Below are 17,584 nucleotides of genomic sequence, written 5' to 3'. Positions count from 1 at the left end.
GTGGTCACCCCAGTTTTGTCCCTGGGTCTTTGCATATCTTATTCTTCTCCCCAAAATGTCTCCCCTTGTCTCTCCACCTCCTGTTCCCCACTCCATATGACTCTGCCTTCATCTCCGCTTGGACATAGCTTGTGCCCCTCCCCGTGGAGTAGTGGATTTGTCCCTCTGGGAGCTGTCATAGCAGGCTCTCCGTACAGCTGTCCCTGTGTCTCCTGGCTGCTCTGTCTTCCTAATACTCATAAACTCACTAAAGGCAGGAACAGCCCTAGCCAGTTTGGCTCAGTGGATAGAGCATCAGCCTGTGGACCGAAGGGTCCCAGGTTTGATTCCGGTCAAGGGCATGTACCTTGGTTGTGGGCACATCCCCTGTGGGGGGGTGTGCAGAAGGCAGCTGATCGATGTTTCTAACTCTCTATCCCTCTCCCTTTTTCTCTGTGGAAAATCAATAAAATATATATTTTTAAAAAGGCAGGGACAGCGTAAACCAGTTTGGCTCAGTGGATAGAGCGTCAGCTTGCAGACTGAAAGGTCCCAGGTTCGATTCCGGTCAAGGGCATGTACCTTGGTTCCGGGCACATCCCTGGTAGGGGGTGTGCAAGAGGCAGCTGACCGATGATTCTCTCTCATCAATGTTTCTAACTCTCTATCCCTCTCTCTTCCTCTCTGTAAAAAAAAAAAAAAACAATAAAAAATAAAAATAAATAAAAATAAAAAAAGGCAGGAACAGTTTTTTTCTCCTACCTATACCCCCAGAGCCTAGAATAGAGTCTGATACACAGTAAGTAGGTGTTCAATACAGTTTTCTATTTTTTAAAAAATATATTTTATTGATTTTGTACAGAGAGGAAGGGGAGAGATAGAGAGTTAGAAACATCGATGAGAGAGAGTCATCGATCAGCTGTCTCCTGCACACCCGCTACTGGGGATATGCCTGCAACCAAGGTACATGCCCTTGACCGGAATCGAACCTGGGACCCTTCAGTCCCCAAGCCGATGCTCTATCCATTGAGCCAAATCGGTCTCAGCAGTTTTCTTGAATTAATATCAATATAAATTTATCTTTATCGATTGTTGTCTAATTCACATCACCATAGGGATGTTAAGGACTGAATATTTATACTTTGAAGTCTTTTCTGTTGAGGTCTTAACCCCCAGAGTGGCTATATTTGGAGACAGAGCCTCGAAGGAAGTAACCGAGGCTAAATGAAGTGATGAGGGTGGAGGCCTGAACCCCACCCTGATAGGATGAGTGTCCTTAAAAGAAGACACACCAAAACCTGCACCTCCCCCGAGTGGATGCCCCTCTGCGGGACGTTGGACAAGCCTCTGTGGTCTCAGGCGAGTGATGAGAGACATGGTGAGACTTCCAGACAAATCAGGTGGTTCGGACTCCCTCTGGCTGCTCACCCTTAGAACCTCGCCCGTGCTGGGAGAACTCCCACCCGGAGAGGGCAAAGCCCTGGCTGAGCCCCCAGTGGGCCGTCAGCACCGGCTCTCCAGGCCTGTCCCTGCCCCGTCATCGTGGAAGTGGGTCTTCCAGCCCTCGGAGGGGAGGAGACAGGATGCTGTATGGATTGGAGACAGGCTCTCCCCAAGAGCCCTCCCAAGCTGCAGATTCACGAGCAAAACAACAGACTGTTGTCATAGCAGCAAAGTTTGGGAATGACTTCACAGAAATAGATAACCCAAATACAGCTTCAGGCAGGAGATAGTCACTCGTACCGGGCAGGTCTGTCCTTCTCTGGATATGTCCTTGTTCCAGAAGAACCTGTCTACTCCAGAAGCTGGGCTCATTCTCCAGACTGGCCTATTCAAACATTTGCCCACAGCATGGCTGGCTCCTGCAATAACCAACAGCAGTTTATTGACTTAAAAAATATTTTTATTGATTTCAGAGAAGAAGGGAGAGGGAGAGAGAGAGCTGGAAACATCAATGATGAGAGAGAATTGTTGATCAGCTGCCTCCTGCACTCCCCCTACGGGATCAAGCTTGAAACCTGGGTATGTGCCCTCACTGGGAATGGAACTGTGACCTCCTGGTTCAGAGATTGACATTCAACTACTGAGCCATACCAGCCAGGCAACCACAGTGGTTTTTGAATCAGAAGTGTGCAGAACCCTGGAGCTACAGCCCTCCCCCACTTGCACAGCTGTCCCTGGTCCCTAGGAGCCAACCAGGAGGGCTCAGGCTCCGGGAAGAGGAAATCCTAAATCACAGCACCTGCTTTGCCCAAGGGACGATCCCAAGGTCTCATCTGGGTGTGTTTGCTTTCTTCTCTGCCCCCAGCACATGGGAACCTCCCTCTGTCGATACAAACGAACCAATTGTGAATTAGTCGTGTTATGTCCACCAATTATCTGGGCATCCAAACCACCATTCTCTACCACCATGTGAGGCCACCGTTTATTTTTTTGTTTGTTGTTTTTATTTCAGGCAACCTTTTAAAATCATATTATAGTATACTAGAGGCCTGGTGCACAAAATAGTGCACCAGTGGGGTCACTCAGCCTGGCCTTCAGCTCTCCAACATCTCCCGAGGGGTCCTGGATTTTGAGAGGATGAAGGCCAGACCAAGGGACCCCACCGGTGCACCATCAGGGCTGGGGAGGGACCTTGGTAGGACCCAAGGGCATGTCTGGCCCATCTCACCCAGTCCCCCACCTGCCGGACCTCAGCAGCAAGCTAACTTATGGTCAGAGTGTCTGCCCCCTGGTGGTCAGTGCTTGTCATAGCAACTTGTCGAATAGTCAAACAGACACTTAGCATATTAGGCTTTTTTTTTTTTAAATAAGTTTTTATTGTTCATATTATTACAAATGTTCCTTTCCTCCCCCCCCCGCCACCATTGCTCTCCTCCACCAGGTTCCCACCCCACCCTCTGCCCTTTCCCCACTCCCCATTGTCCTCATCCATAGGTGCACAGTTTATGTTCAGTCTCTTCCCACATCCCCCTCTCCCCTTTTCCCCAAGAATCGTCAGTTCACACCCCTTCCATACCTCTGATTCTATTATATTCAACAGTTAATATTGTTCATCAGATTTTTTTTTTTAATTTCCTTGGTTTTTAGATTCACTTGTTGATAGTTACGTATTTGTTGTTCATAACTTTTATCTTTATTTACTTTCTCTTCTGAAAGAACCCCCTTCAGCAATTCATATAATTCTGGTTTGGTGTTGATGAACTCCTTTAGCTTTTTTTTATTAGTGAAGCCCTTTATCTGACCTTCGATTCTGAGTGATAGCTTTGCTGGATAGATTATCTTTAGCTGTAGGTTCTTACTATTCATCACCTTGAATATTTCTTGCCATTCCCGTCTGGCCTGCATGGTTTCTGTTGAGAAGTCAGCTGACAATCATATAGGTGCTCCTTTATAGGTAACTACCTTCTTTGCTCTTGCTTCTTTTAATATTCTCTCTTTGTCTTTTGCTCTTGGAATTTTAATTATGATATGTCTTGGTGTGTTCCTCTTTGGATTCCTTTTGTTTGGAGTTCTGTGCGCTTCCTAGACTTGTAAGTCTAATTCTTTCACCAGGTGGGGGAAGTTTTCTGTCACTATTTCTTTCAGTATGTTTTCAATATCTTGCTCTCTCTCATCTTCTGGGACCCCCATAATTCTGATGTTGGTTCGCTTGAAGTTGTCCCAGAGGTTTCTTACATTATCTTAAATTTTCTGGATTCTCTTGCCTTCTAGCTTCTGTGGAGGAGTGTCTTCTGGTTCTTTGTGTTCCAAATCTTTGACTTGATTCTTGCAATCTTCCATTCTGTTTTTAGGACTCTGTATAATATTTTTTATTTCAGACCATGTATTCTTTATTTCTTGTTGATCCCTTATCATTTCTTGTTGATCCCTTATCATTTCTTGTTGATCCCTTATCATTTCTTGTTGACTCCTTATTAATTCTAGTTGATCTCTTTTCATATCCTCATAGGTCTTATCCATCTTTTCTAGGAAATTCTTGAAAAACCTAATAAGCATAGATTTGAACTCTATATCCAGACCGTTTTTGTCCTCTATTTCTTTCGTTTGTGATCTATTTCTTGTCGCATATCGCAGTTACAGATGGGACGGGATTTCAGGGTGGAGCCTACAGTCTTGGCTTCCGTCAGCCCCGCCCTATGCGGCTCCTGCGTCTCAGGGTCCTTCAGTACTCGCTGCAAAGCGCCTCTGAGAGAAAGGTGCCCTCAATTTTCGCCTGCTGCCAAACAGTCTATGCTCTCCCCCAATGAGCCCGGTATTAGGGTTCAGTTCAGTTGGAAGTGGAGTTGGAGGTGGCGTTCAGAGCAGACTGGAGCCCCTGTCTCCTTCCCGCCAGGGCAATCCGGCGGCACAGCCAACCGTCCCTTCTCTGTGCGTAATGTGCGCGCCGCCGGGACCTCCTTTCGCCGCTCCCCTGGGGTTCCGCCTTACAGCCCAGCTCCCTATGGATGAGCCTGGGTCCCCGGGGTCTGGCCTAGAACTGGGGTTCAGAGCAGTCATAACTGGGGCCCAGCACAGTCGGAGTTTTATCTCCTTCCCGCTAGGGAACGCCAGCTAGGAACTCGGCCTCCCTCCTCTCCGGCTCCGTCCTCTCCGTGCACCGCGTGTCTCCGTATCTTGGGCTTTCACAGCTCCTCCACGCTTCCTTCTGGTTTTCTCCTTGCTTCTCATTGTAGAATTTCCAGTCAGTCGACTTTCCTGTAGTTCTGGGTAATGTCCATTTTATATTTTAGTTGTATTTTATTGAAATTGTTGTGTGCGGCTGTGGCTAGGTGTTTACCTGTGCGCAGCCATCTTGGATTTCTCTCTAGGCTTTTATTATATAGGACTAGAGCCCTGTTGCATGAAATGCATGCAAGGGGATTGGCCTCCACTGCCGAGGCGGTTGCCTCTGCTTCGGCCCCCGCCCACCACGGCTTCATTTGGAAGGTCGTCCGGAAGGACATCCAGTCTAATTAGCATGATAGGCTTTTATTATTATAGATGAACATTAATGTTCAATATTACATGGTTGGCAATCACTTGTCTATCATTCTGCTTTACTTGGTTAAGTAAGTGTCCTAGAATGGCCACTTCTGGGACCTTGAAATGGTTACATGACCTTAAGTGGCTTAGTTGAAAATGTATGACTACTGTTTTTACAGCTGAATAACATTTTGAGTTTTCCAGTAACTTTTTAAAGCCCATCCATTGACTATCAATCATAATTCCACCTTTGGAAATGCCCATGTTACCTCACTGTTCTGGGTATTCGTCACTGTCCCACTCCTCTTCCCTCCCAACCCCTCCTGGCCACACTCCTCAGCTCCACTTCCTGCCTCGGAAGTGGCATCGAAGAGCTGTACCCCCGGGGCATCTTTGCTGTGGACTTTCAGTTGAGACTGACCAAAGGGAAGTGCTATTGGAGTGTCAAAGGGCGGGGAGAGAGGGGGGTTGCCTATTCTCTGCCTCCGTAGGCTGTGTTCCCCACCACACGGCACACACTCTATTGGATGGCCTCTCCCCTGGGAACAGTTCTCACTGAGTCCTTTCCCATCTGCCTCTTCAGGCCAAAGAACATAAAGGCTTCTGCAGTTGCTACTTCCTGGGTGCTTCCCCATCTCATCTTGACCCTGCCCAGTGAGTGAATTGTGTCATTTCCTCCTCCCCACCCCCCCAAAATCCCCACAGAGTTCCCATGCAGAAGCCCTAACCTCTAGGATTTCAGTCTGTGACTGTCTTTGGAGATAGGGTTTTAAAGAGGTGAGTAAGGCTCCCTGAGGCCATGTGGGTGGGCCCCCATCCAGTCTGACTTGTGTCCTTATAATAAGGGGGGATTGAGACACAGAGAGGATACGTGTGAGGCACAGCAGGAAGGCAGCCACCTGCAAGCCACGGAGGGAGGCCTCAGAAGAAATCAACCCTGATGACACTGATCCTGGACTTTCCAGCCTCCAGACTGTGAGAAAGTAAATGTCTATTGTTTATAACCCACCCACCTATGGTACTTTTGATATAGCAGCCTGGGCAGACTAAGGCAGTGATACTTTGTTATGGAAGGCCTAGCAAATTAAGGCACCCCGGTAAACAGGATGCTGTATATGAACATTAAACTGCTCACGCAGCCTCGGAAGTGTGCTGAGTGCATCCTCCTGGGACCCTGCCTCATACACCCGATATTACCAAGGGTACTATCACATGGCCCTTTATTAGCCCCTATCATCACATTTCCATCTATGTTTGTGAACATGTCAACATTTATGCCATGAACGCCTTTTGATGAAATGCGGTAGAACTCGGTTTCACAATCAAGAACCTACCACCGACAGTTTCTTTCTTTCTTTCTAAAGACTTTTTTATTGGTTTTTAGACAGAGAAGAAGGCAGGCATGAGAGAGAAACATCAATGTGGAGAACCGGATATTGAGGGGCTGCCTCCTGCACACCTCCTACCAGGGAAGAAGCCTGCAACCTGGGCATCTAATGTCCTGACCTGGAATCGAACTGGCAACCTTTCCAGGCCCAGGATGATGCCCAACCAGCTGAGCCACACCAGCCAGGGCCACCAACTGTGTCTATAGAGGAGCCAAGTGTGGAGCCTCTTGTCATTTCTACAAAAATCTGTTCACATTTTTAAAAATCCTCACCTGGGGATATGTTTTATTGATTCCTAGAGAGAAGGAGGGAGGGAGGGAGAGAGAGAAACATCTATCAGTCCTGTATAAGGATTGATCAAACCCACCACCCTTTGGTGTACTGGATGACATTCCAACCAACTGAGCCACACCGGCCAGAGCTCTTTCCACATGGTTAAATCAGCTTCAGCTCTGAAGCCTGGATGGGCACTGACCGGAGACCGGCGTGTCTCTGAAGATGCTGCATGAGAACTTTTGTTGCTGCCTCGGTGGCTGGGAGCCCCGTCAACCGAGGAGGAGGAGGCCAGGCGAGCTGAGCTGGGACTTGCAGAGGGGAGCCGGGTTCTGCACTCAGGGACACCTAGGGAGGGAGAGAGATATCATTAGAGCGAGAGTCATTGAGACATCAAAGGAAGCTATATAATTAAACGTATCTTAATGATGTAAAACCGTTGTGTAAAATCACAGGACTGGGTGGGATTTATTGAGACTTCCCAATTTCACCACCCCTTATCCCCATGCAATCTTCGCCTTGAGCTGCTAATAATAGCTTCTTTCGTCTCCAGAGTGCTCCCACAGCCATAATTTCTCTGAACCTCAGGGAATTCTGCGGGGCAGGCGGGGCGGTATGAGCCCCTCCCTTTTGCAAATAAATGAAACCGAAGAACAGGCAGGCGAAGTGCCAGCCAGGTGTTCGGGCTGGGGCTGGAGGCTTGCGATGCTGAGGCCAGTGAGCATCCGGCGCCCACATTTCATACTCCCTCCTCATCTGGGCATGCACACATTGTCTCTGAAAAGGCAAATGTCACAGGCTGACCTGCCAACCAAAACTCACGGTGAGAAAGGATTTCTCCTCTGCGTCTGGCCGTAGCAGGAAAGGGAAGAGGAAAGAATGGAGAGAAATCACACGCATGCAACTTGCAGGAAACTTGTACGTTTACCCTTACGTTGGCTCCTACCGTGTGCAGAGACGAAAGGAGCCTGAGCAGACACGCACATGCCATAGCCCATTTCAACCTTTTTTGGGCAAAGGCACACTTGTTTCATGAAAAAAATCACGAGGCACACCACCATTAGAAAATGTTAAAAAATTTAACTCTGTGCCTATATTGACTATATATAAAGTACAATAATTCTCTTGAATAGGAATCAAATAAACACAAAGAAAGTATTTTATAATTACTCTATTATGAAATATTAAGTAAACAAAATAGTGAAAAATTATAAAATTCTTGTCTTGTCTGCACCTACGGCACACCAGGCAACATAGTGTGCCGCGGAACAGCGGTTGAAAAACGCTGCCATAGCCTTCCCCGAGCACAATCCCCCTCCCATCACTCCATGTTCAGCAAGTCTCAGCAGCAGGTCATTTGTTACGCCCCCCCCCTCCCCCCCCCAATGCTCTGCTAGAGATATTTTCAACACGCGGGGTTTCTGCCCATCTGGGGGAACTCAGAAATTGCTTCAGCCGATGACGGCTGTCTCCGGTCCTCCTAGTCCACAAAGATGCATCACACCGACCGGTCCGACCTCGGCTGCTCTCTTTGCTCCTCCTTGAAATACCTGTCCTTCGAGGCCCGCCTTCTGCAAGGAGCTCCCGTGACCTGACCCTCAGGGGTTTCCGCCTCGGCTGGATTTCTATGGAGGCCTCTGACTTAGCACTGAACATATCTATGCTCTCGGCATTTAGCATTTGTTTCTCTCTTTTTAAATTTTTTTATTGTTTAAGGTATTACTTATAGTAGTACATATATCTCTCTTTTTTCTCCATTGACCTTCCCCCAGCCTCCCCTACCCCCTGTCCCATGCCCTCATCCTCCCCGCTCCCCCCAGTGTCTTGTGTCCATTGGTCGTGCTCATATGCATGCGTACAAGTCCTTTGGTTGATCTTTCCCCCCTCTCGTCCCCAACACTCCCCAGCCTGTAATTTGACAGTCTGTTCAATGCTTTACTGACTCTGTATTACTGAATGTCATTATTGTCTTCTTTTAAAAAAAAATATATTTTATTGATTTTTTACAGAGAGAAAGAGAGAGGGATAGAGAGTTAGAAACATCAATGAGAGAGAATCATCGATCAGCTGCCTCTTGCACACCCCCTACTTGCACACACGCTCTATTCACTGAGCCAAACAGGTTTCGGCTCATTATTGTCTTCTGATGAAAACGCAGGCTCCCTGAGAGCAAAGCTGGACCTCACTGAACCTTCCGCCGCTGCCTGCCTATAGCAGAGAGATCCATCTATGTTTACTGATTTTTCTGGCAAAGAGCAGGCAAAACGGGGGTTAAACACAGCGAGTTGTTAGAACCGAAGAGGAACTGGGAGAGGAATGGCAGATATAATCTTCCCTGGTGTGCAGTGTTGGGATCAGCATGGGGTAGGCATGTTCAGTGTTGCTCTAAGATCAGCACAAGGTACTACAACACGTAGCAGTGCTCCTTTGTGCTATTTTAGTAACAGTGAAAGTAACATAATACCTGCTGAGAAGGAAAAAAAAACCAACACCCACACACACAAAACTAGCTCTCTGTGATTCAAGAACGGGCTAGTCACAGCTCACCTGTAACAGTTTCACATTTAATCCTATTACTGCGCATAGCAGCTCCCCTGCATTGGAGGAACCCCTTTCTCCTGAGCCCCCAGGGAGGTCCACAGGCCCAGGCAGGCTCCTCGAGCTCCTTTTCCTCCGTGGCAGGTCCCAGGGACTACCCTCTGCCGCCCTCTCTCCCCTTGGTGATGGTCACCGCTTTCCCAGATGGTGGCTTTCCCCTCCCTTCAAGGAGGGAGGTCTCCTTACGTCCACACTCCCCTTTGTCCGCGAAAGCAAGTTCCGAGGCCCTCACCTCTTCATTGTAAGACTTAGATGTTCATTGTTACAAGAGAAAAGACAAGTTTAAGGGGGAAACACGAGGACGATGTATACGCTGGGGCACACCGACAGGCCTGGATCTTGGTCTAGACCAGTGGTTCTCAACCTTCCTAACGCCTCGACCCTTTAAGACAGTTCCTCATGTTGTGGTGACCCCCAACCATAAAATTATTTGCATTGCTACTTCATAACTGTAATTTTGATACTGTTATGAATCGTAATGTAAATATCTGTGTTTTCCGATGGTCTTGGGTGACCCTGCTAGCAGTTCTCAACCTGTGGGACGCGACCCTCGAAAAACACAGGTATTTACATTACGATTCATTAACAGTAGCAAAATTACAGTTATGAAGTAGCAACAAAAATAGCCAAAACAGGGTTGGCTCAGTGCCTAACTCTTCAATTGCTATCTCACCCCCTCTCATCCTGCTCTCCCTCCCGAGCTCCTGGCTCACACGCTCAGCTCTCTTCTGACTCCGTGACCTCACTCCTAGCATGTCCTGTTGTGTAGTGATGGCAGGAACATTAATACCCAAATACCTAGGAGACACCCCTTTCTTGACCAGAAGCTTCCCCTCACGCCTCTCCACCCCCTGCCTATAAGTATCTGGAGGATAGAGACCGTATCGTGTTAGGGCTGTACCCCTCGTGCCTGTGAACTACTTGTTGGATCAGTGAGTGATTCCTCCTTTTCTCCCCCCTTTCAGAACAATGGCTGGAACCCCTGAGCGGGTGGGCTCTGGAGCAGGGATAGCACACTCCTGTGCTCAGGCTGGATTTTATTAGACAGAATAAAGTCATGAGATTGGGGAGACGCTCCTGAGGCCAATGAACCCAGGAAAGAGGAGGCTAAGGCCAAGGCTATCAATAGGGCACATGCCAGCTTCTCTACCTGTATCTGTCACTCCTGATTGGGTCGTTTGTTGCTGTTTTCCATTCATGTTATTTGCAGAAATTTGCAAATGATCAATGATACAAAATCACCACCATTGGATAAACCCACGGGTGACGGAAGAGCATAGATTGGGTAAAGGGGCATGTGGGCGTAGACAGTATCAATGATGACAGCCCCTGCAATGCCCCCTCGTGAATAATAACTGCAAATTCATGACCGCTGGGCATGGTGCAGAGTCACATATTTGTTGTTCCATTAATCTTCCCACGCCTGTGAAATGGTAGAGGGAGGTAAAGAAGGTGACCATCTTCACTTTATAGGAGACCCCCACCCACATCTCCTTTTTAAAAAATCTACCCTGAACACTTTATTATGACTCTCAGTTCAGAGTGATGCGGTGAAACTGTATATAAACTGTATATAAACTCCTAGCCGGTATGGATCAGTTGGTTGTACGCTGTCCCATTCACCAAAAGGTCACTGGTTCAGTTCCTGGTCAGGGCACATGCTCAGATTCAATCCCCCAATTGATGTCTCTCTCTCTTTCCCTGTACCTTTTCCTCTAAGAGCAAGGTGACCAGATGTCCCGCTTTTGGCGGGACAGTCCCGATTTTTAACAATTCATCCCGTGTCCCGTAGCGTTTTAAAAAAGTCCTGATTTTTGGAAAGAATCTTTGGTCACCTTATCTAAGAGGAAAAACGAAAACAAAACAAAAAACCCACCACAATGATAAAAACATTTTAAAAAGAAAAGGATATCATTTTAAAAACTGTATATAAATGGATTGCTGTGTTTGCAATTTTTTTTTTTTTTTTTTTTTTTTTTTTTTTAGTCATAGGCTCACAGCTTTGACTCAGCCCTGTAAACGGCCTAAGCTTAGGCCTGGGGCTGAGTAATAAGGACCACTGGTGGGGATACAGGCTCAGCTCACAGATACAGGCTGAGGAGGGCGCCTCTCCAGGGGCTTCCCTCTGAGAGGGGAGTCGAAAGGGGTGGTGGCTCCTCCTGGCTTCAGCTTAATCCCAGGAGGGAGCTGCTTCGCGGACTCTCCATGGGGGAACTCTGTGAGGGGGACCCCTGCCACGCTTCGGCCTGTCTGGGAGCCCAGAGGGCTGCTCAGACCCCCCTGGCCACCCTTCTAGGTCAGCTCCTAGGCAGAGGATGCTCCCCTTCCCTCCCAGCGCACTCTGCTTCCGTGAGAGACAGAGGCGAGGCGTTAGGGAGGAGAATCAGCATGGTGCCAAGGAAGCCTCAGACCTCTGTTGTTAACCTTGGGGTAAAACTGTCAGCTGTGCAGGAGGGCCAAGCAACTCTAGACAGGGTTTTGAAATTTAAATCCAAGACTATGTAAGAACACCATGAAGTAAGTGAAATAAGGGAGGGGTGTGTTGTAAAATGTTCATAGGCCGTAAAGCTCAAACGGCTGTTTGTCAGTAATGATTATAAACTCAGATTTCAAAACATCCATGTCTCAGAAAATTAGTTTCTACTGTAGTTTGTGGTGAAATAACTGTTACTAAATGTTCTATACACACACACACACACACACACACACACACACACACACCCTACATATGTACATGCACATTATAAACTCCAGTAGTAACATCAATTAAAATATGTCATAAATAATACGAATATAACAAATAACTTTACATAGCTCATAAACACGTTTCTTCTCTTCTGGTAGATCCTGAAGAGAAGCCAATTTTAGCTCTTAAACAAAATCAAGCAGCATCTGGCCCCAGTCTAGTCAGCAAGAGAGAAGCAGGTAGAATCACCCCTGTTGGAAACGCCAGGGTCATTTATTATCCTAACGTGATAGAACAAGAGGCAACAAGACGGGACAAGCAAATGGTGTTCTTACAGACAAAGGAGAAATGCAGACTCTCCGTGGGGTTCTTCCTGAGGGTGCATTTTGCCCCCAAGATTCTTAGCAGGTAGGCCTTTTCTCCTCTGAGGTATCAGACATTAAGAGCCAGCGCTATAGTTAGTAAGCAGTGGGTGCACATGACACAGAATCCACCCACTCATCGGACACCCCAGATCAGGTGTCAGTGCAGAAGCCTGTGTGTTCACAGGCACACGATGGCACAGATGCCAGGCAGGGAAAGAAAATATCTGGTTAAAATCTCATACTAGTAGAGGCACAAGCATGTTTTACAGAGTGGAAACTAGAAGATAAAGGGAGAAGAGAAAGAAAACTGGATAAGGAAAGGCAAAAGCAAGAAAGAGAGCTTATTCCAAAGGCTGGAGCCTCCTTCGGCTGCCAGGCAGGCCCTCCTGGGCAGCTGCTCTCTGCCTCCCACTGTGGACCTAGTGCTGCCCCACCACTAGCCACTGCTTACTGAACGCCTGCTTTGAGGAGGCGCCGTGCTCAGTGCTTTACATCCCCCTCCCAGCCCTGTGAGTGCTGTTACTAATTCCGTCTCACACCTGAGAAAACAGTCTCCGAGAGGCCAGACTCAAAAAAGAGCTACTAAAATGTGGCATCAGGCAACAAACTTAGGCTGTGTAAGTCCCAAACTTGTGGTCTCTAAAAAAACAAAACAAAAACCTTACCCGAGGATATTTTTCCATTGATTTGTAGAGAGAGTGGAAGAGGGAAAGACCGAGAGAAATATCAATGTGAGAGAAACATCAATTGGCTGCCTCCTGCACGCGCCCCCACCAGGGCCCGGGCCAGGCCAGGGAGGAAAACTGCAACCGAGGTATGTGCCCTTGACCGAAATCAAACCCGGATCCTTTGGTCCACAGGCCGATGGTTTATCCACTGAGCCAAACTGGCTAGGGCACCAAACCTGTGTTCTTGGTCAGCAAAGTGAAAAATAAGATAGAATGTGATAGTGGTGGTGGTGGTAGGGGGAGGGGGACGACACATAAGCATGTATTATACTTAATATAGTCCCATTTAACAAATGAAACAGAGGCTCAGAGAGGTTAAATGACTTATTGAAAGTCATGCATGTCATTTAGTAAAAGAACCCAGATCCCTCTGTCTGCAAAGCCCATATTCTTTCTTCCCAATGGAATTCTCAAGGATTGCACTGACTGAGCTGAATAATTAAAAATCTCTCCCATAGATATTTTTAGTTCTGCACATCCAAACAAACAAACAAACAAAAAACCATGATAAAACACCTGGAGAGTTCACCAGAAATGAGAGTATATTAAATATTGCCTGCAAGGAAACCCCTGCATAACTGTGTTTTTTAAATTCTTCTATTTCAGTTCATTATAGTTTCCAAAGTTCCAAGGAAAAGATGGGAGACAGAAACCTGTTTATATGGCTTTATAAGTAGGAGCCTCGGGATAATGGAACCTTCTGGCTATCCTGTGTAAAGCAGCCTCAGTCCCAGCTGTGACCCTCAGGTCTCAGGAGAGAGGGGAGGGAATGTGGAAGGAAGCTAGGGGGGGCCCATAGATCAGACGTTAGCCTGGAACGGACCTGTGAGGTGTTGGAATCCAACTTCCATTTTATACACGGAGAAAGGAAAACTCAGAGAGGCTGAGTGACTGCCGAGTTAAAGGTAGCGCTGGAGCTAGAAACCTGGGTTTTCTGACTCATAAACCATCATGCATTCCATGACAGGAACCAGGAATCACTTTGGAGTAGAATTCTTTTCCCTCCTCTTTTGAGCTTGGGGGAGGGGGAGAGGCCGGGGAGAGTGAGAAAGCTTAAAGAAACATTTTATTTTATTTTTAAAATATATTTTTATTGATTTCAGAGAGGAAAGGAGAGTGAGGGAGAGAAAGAGAGTGAGAGAGAGAGAGACGAGAGAGAGAGAGAGAGAGAGATAGAGAGAGAGAGAGATCAATGATGAGAGAGAATCATTAATCAGTTGCCTTCTGCACACCCCCAATGGGAGATCAAGCCTGCAACCCGGTTGTGTGTCCTGACTAGGGATTGAGCCATGACATCCTGGTTCATAGGTCAACACTCAACCACGTCGGCTGGGCAAGAAGCATTTTAAATCATCAGAATCAAGTGATCCTGGAAAGAGGTGAAGGAGGTAACTGCAGCGGCTGGCCTTGGCAGAGCACAGGAAGAGATAAGGTCTTATCTAAGGCAATTAGAGTAAGCAGGCCATGCCAGGCTTTGGGTACTTGTATTACCATGAATGCTCTGAAACTGCAAGCTTTTGGAAATCCGTGCCCAAATCAGAACCAGAAGTGAAGATGTCTAACCTCCAAGCAAAAGTCCAGTGAGAGACAAAAGGTATTTGTTTTTATACTTAATTTGGTGGGAAAAAGACAAAAAGAACGGGAACCAAGATGTCAGCTGGGGGCCTGGAAAGTCCCAAACCCACTCCCACCCCCAAGTTTTTGTGAATTGTCCCCAAAGGACTTTGGTTTTCTTGGCCTCCTAGACTTCTGAGATCTTGCTTCCTTGTGCAAATTGAGTAGAATTTACTACAGAGATGGAAGGCAGGTTTACTTCGCAGCAATAGCAAATACATTTGATCGGGTGGTGGTATCACTGTCTAACACCTTCCAGGTGTCTCTCCCTGACCTCATCTCAGCTTCTGGACCCAAGCGGGCTTTTCTCTCCTCTCTCCTCCCCTGTCCCTCTGCTCCTCCTCCCCTGCCATCAAAAGAGCAGAAACCACAAACTTCCCGAATCTCCAGCAGAGCAGGTTTTCTCTCCTCTGAAGGGGGTGCCCCATACATTCAAGCCCTCGAGGTGTCATCTCCCTCTGCAAGCTCATCAACCGCTCTCCCCCAGGAGACAGCTCCCTCCTCACCCTTTCCAAGAGGAACTGTGGGGCCAGCTCTTAGGATTAAAAAATAATAATGATTTTTTTTTCATACCTTTACATGAGATGGGGAAATTTCTGGAGGTTAATTAAAATGGTACCTGGCTCTACTGTGGTGTTTATATTTTTAAGTTGTTTTGTTCTGTATGGAATTTTATAATAGCTAATATTTGGGCACTTCTTGATATGTGTAGAATTTTCTAAAAACATGTTGTTATTTATTTCAGAGAGAGGAAGGGAGAGGGAGAGGGAGAGGTAGACACATCAATGATGACAGAGAATCACTGATTGGCTGCCTCTTGCACATCCCCTACTAGGGGGTGGAGCCCCAACTCGGACATGTACCCTGTCCAGGAATGGAACTGTGACCTTCTGGTTCAGAGGTTGATGCTCAACCACTGAGCACACCGGCCGACGATGTGTAGGGAATTTTAAGAAACAATGTTCAAAATTCTAAAGCGCCCAAACCAGTTTGGCTCAGTGGATAGAGCATCGGCCTTCGGACTGAAAGGTCCCGAGTTCGATTCCGGTCAAGGGCATGTACCTTGGTTGCGGGCACATCCCCAGCAGGGTGTGTGCAAGAGGCAGCTGATCAATAATTCCCTCATCGATGTTTCTATCTCTCTATCCCTCTCTCTTCTTCTCTGTTAAAAAAATCAATAAAATATATTGTAATTAAAAAAAAATTCTAAAGCATTAGTGAGAAGGTCTAGGCTTTGCTCCCATCTCCCATCAACGATTCACACCCAAAGGTGGTTAAATGGAGCGGCTGCAATGAGGCAGCATAGCGCTGAAAGCTTGAGAGGAAACCAGGTGCCCTTTTAGGGGTGGGCTCTGAAAACTCAAATCTATCAAACAATAGACAATATGGTGAGCTCAGCGCAATGCATGTAGACTTGAGACTGTTTCCCTAAGACTGCTTCTCTTTTTAGAGAGAACTTTCATATTTGGAGGCTCTAAGTCCTGAGAGGGTAAAGTGAGGATGGCCCCAGTGGCATCAAAGCCACAGCCCTGGAAAGATGGCCTAAGGAATATTCTTTGTATACTTCTACACACCTGTGCTTTTCCCCCCTGCCAACCCTTCCATTCACAAAGCTTTAACTTCTCCAAGTATCATATGCCCCTTTTCTATTTATGGGGGCTTGGGGTGGAGTGGGGCATGGAGAGACAGGCAAGGAATATTCATGTGTTCAGATCTCAGCAACCTCAGGGGCAGACTTAGGGGATCTGTCCCTCTCGTCCTTGCCTTTGTAATGTATTCCCCTAAGTTCCACCTGCTTCCCTGGTTTCTCTAGTTTCTCCTGAAATCTCCCTAGAAAATAAACCTGTCTACATAACACAAGAACTTTCTATCAAGTGAATATGTAATTGTTTCCATCGCAATCCCACCTCGGCTGAGGTTGGGCTGAGTAAACCAACCTCTACAGCTGCAGGGGTCAGAGTTTAGTTACTCCGGACTCTCCCTGGGTTCCCTCCTTGAGTTTCCTCAATACCCACTCCCTCCTCTCTCAGCCCCACACCTGAGTCTCTTCATTTTCTCAAGCATCTTGCAACCTCACTTAGGAGGTTGCTTATTTCTTTTTAAAAATATATATTTTATTGATTTTTTACAGAGAGGAAGGGAGAGAGAGAGTCAGAAACATTGATGAAAAAGAAACATCAATCAGCTATCTCCTGAACACCCCTTACTGGGGATGTGCCCGCAAATAACGTAGTACATGTCCTTGACTGGAATTGAACCTGGGGCCTGTCAGTCCGCAGGCTGACACTCTATCCACTGAGCCAAACTGGTTTCGGCGGAGGTGGCCTACAGTGAGGGCAAACTGCTACCTCATGGAGAGGGGACCTTGGCCACACTCACAGCCAGTTATCACGGGCATCGTCACCCAGTCCAAGACCTCCACATACTTTTGGAAGGTTTGATTATGCCTGTGCTCCTCAGCAAAACTACTAAACATAAATAGTGATTGTAATTAGTATAGTTACATAAACAATACAAGTAGATCAATACAGTCACGAACTTTATTTATTCATAGCATAATAGTTCTTTATTGTTGCTTAATCTGTCCTGGTTTGGGGCTTTAATTAGCAGTGCAACTTTTAAAGTTTTTCATATATAACAAATATTTCAACTTAAGCAAGCCCTGCTAGTATGTGACAGATGGTTAATGTCAAAAGCCCGTAGAGAAGGCTTCTGTTTAGCCTTTGGTTTTTGTTGTTCTGTTCCTTCTTAAGCCAGAGAAATGTTTGTGCTGATCATTCGTAAGCATACATCACCATCAAGTTTTATCGTCCTTCAATTCCCTCATCTCCCCCAGATCGCTCTTGTCCTCCTGGCTTAGGAGAGGCCGGGAAACCAGACAGGAGCATGTCTGAATGGCCTGTGTGATAAGCCTCATAAACTTATTTTTCTCGATTAATGGTTTTCACTGACAATTTTACTGCTCTGCCTTAAGCATCTCCATTCCCT

The 17,584-nt window shown here is 46.9% G+C and overlaps 1 protein-coding gene across 4 annotated transcripts in view; it reads right to left on the bottom strand.

Moving 5' to 3' along the window:
- Window positions 1–4,900: 4,900 nt before the first annotated feature.
- The window catches only part of FBXO16 (F-box protein 16), a 50,548-nt gene continuing 37,864 nt past the window's right edge, over window positions 4,901–17,584 (bottom strand). For 2 of the 4 annotated variants that reach the window (XM_084886451.1, XM_084886452.1), the window contains one exon: window positions 4,901–6,953. In XM_084886451.1, coding sequence (XP_084742577.1) covers window positions 6,768–6,953 — 186 coding nt within the window. In that variant the 3' untranslated portion in view covers window positions 4,901–6,767. Of the gene's footprint in view, window positions 6,954–7,409; window positions 7,454–17,584 lie in introns of all 4 variants that reach the window. The other 2 variants (XM_084886453.1, XM_084886454.1) reach the window with 2 other exon arrangements.

This window comes from Pipistrellus hanaki (genome assembly GCF_964339955.1).
Source record: "Pipistrellus hanaki genome assembly, chromosome: 5".
In the NCBI taxonomy this organism is placed as follows: Eukaryota; Metazoa; Chordata; class Mammalia; order Chiroptera; family Vespertilionidae; genus Pipistrellus; species Pipistrellus hanaki.
This window is presented reverse-complemented; position numbering and strand designations above follow the sequence as displayed.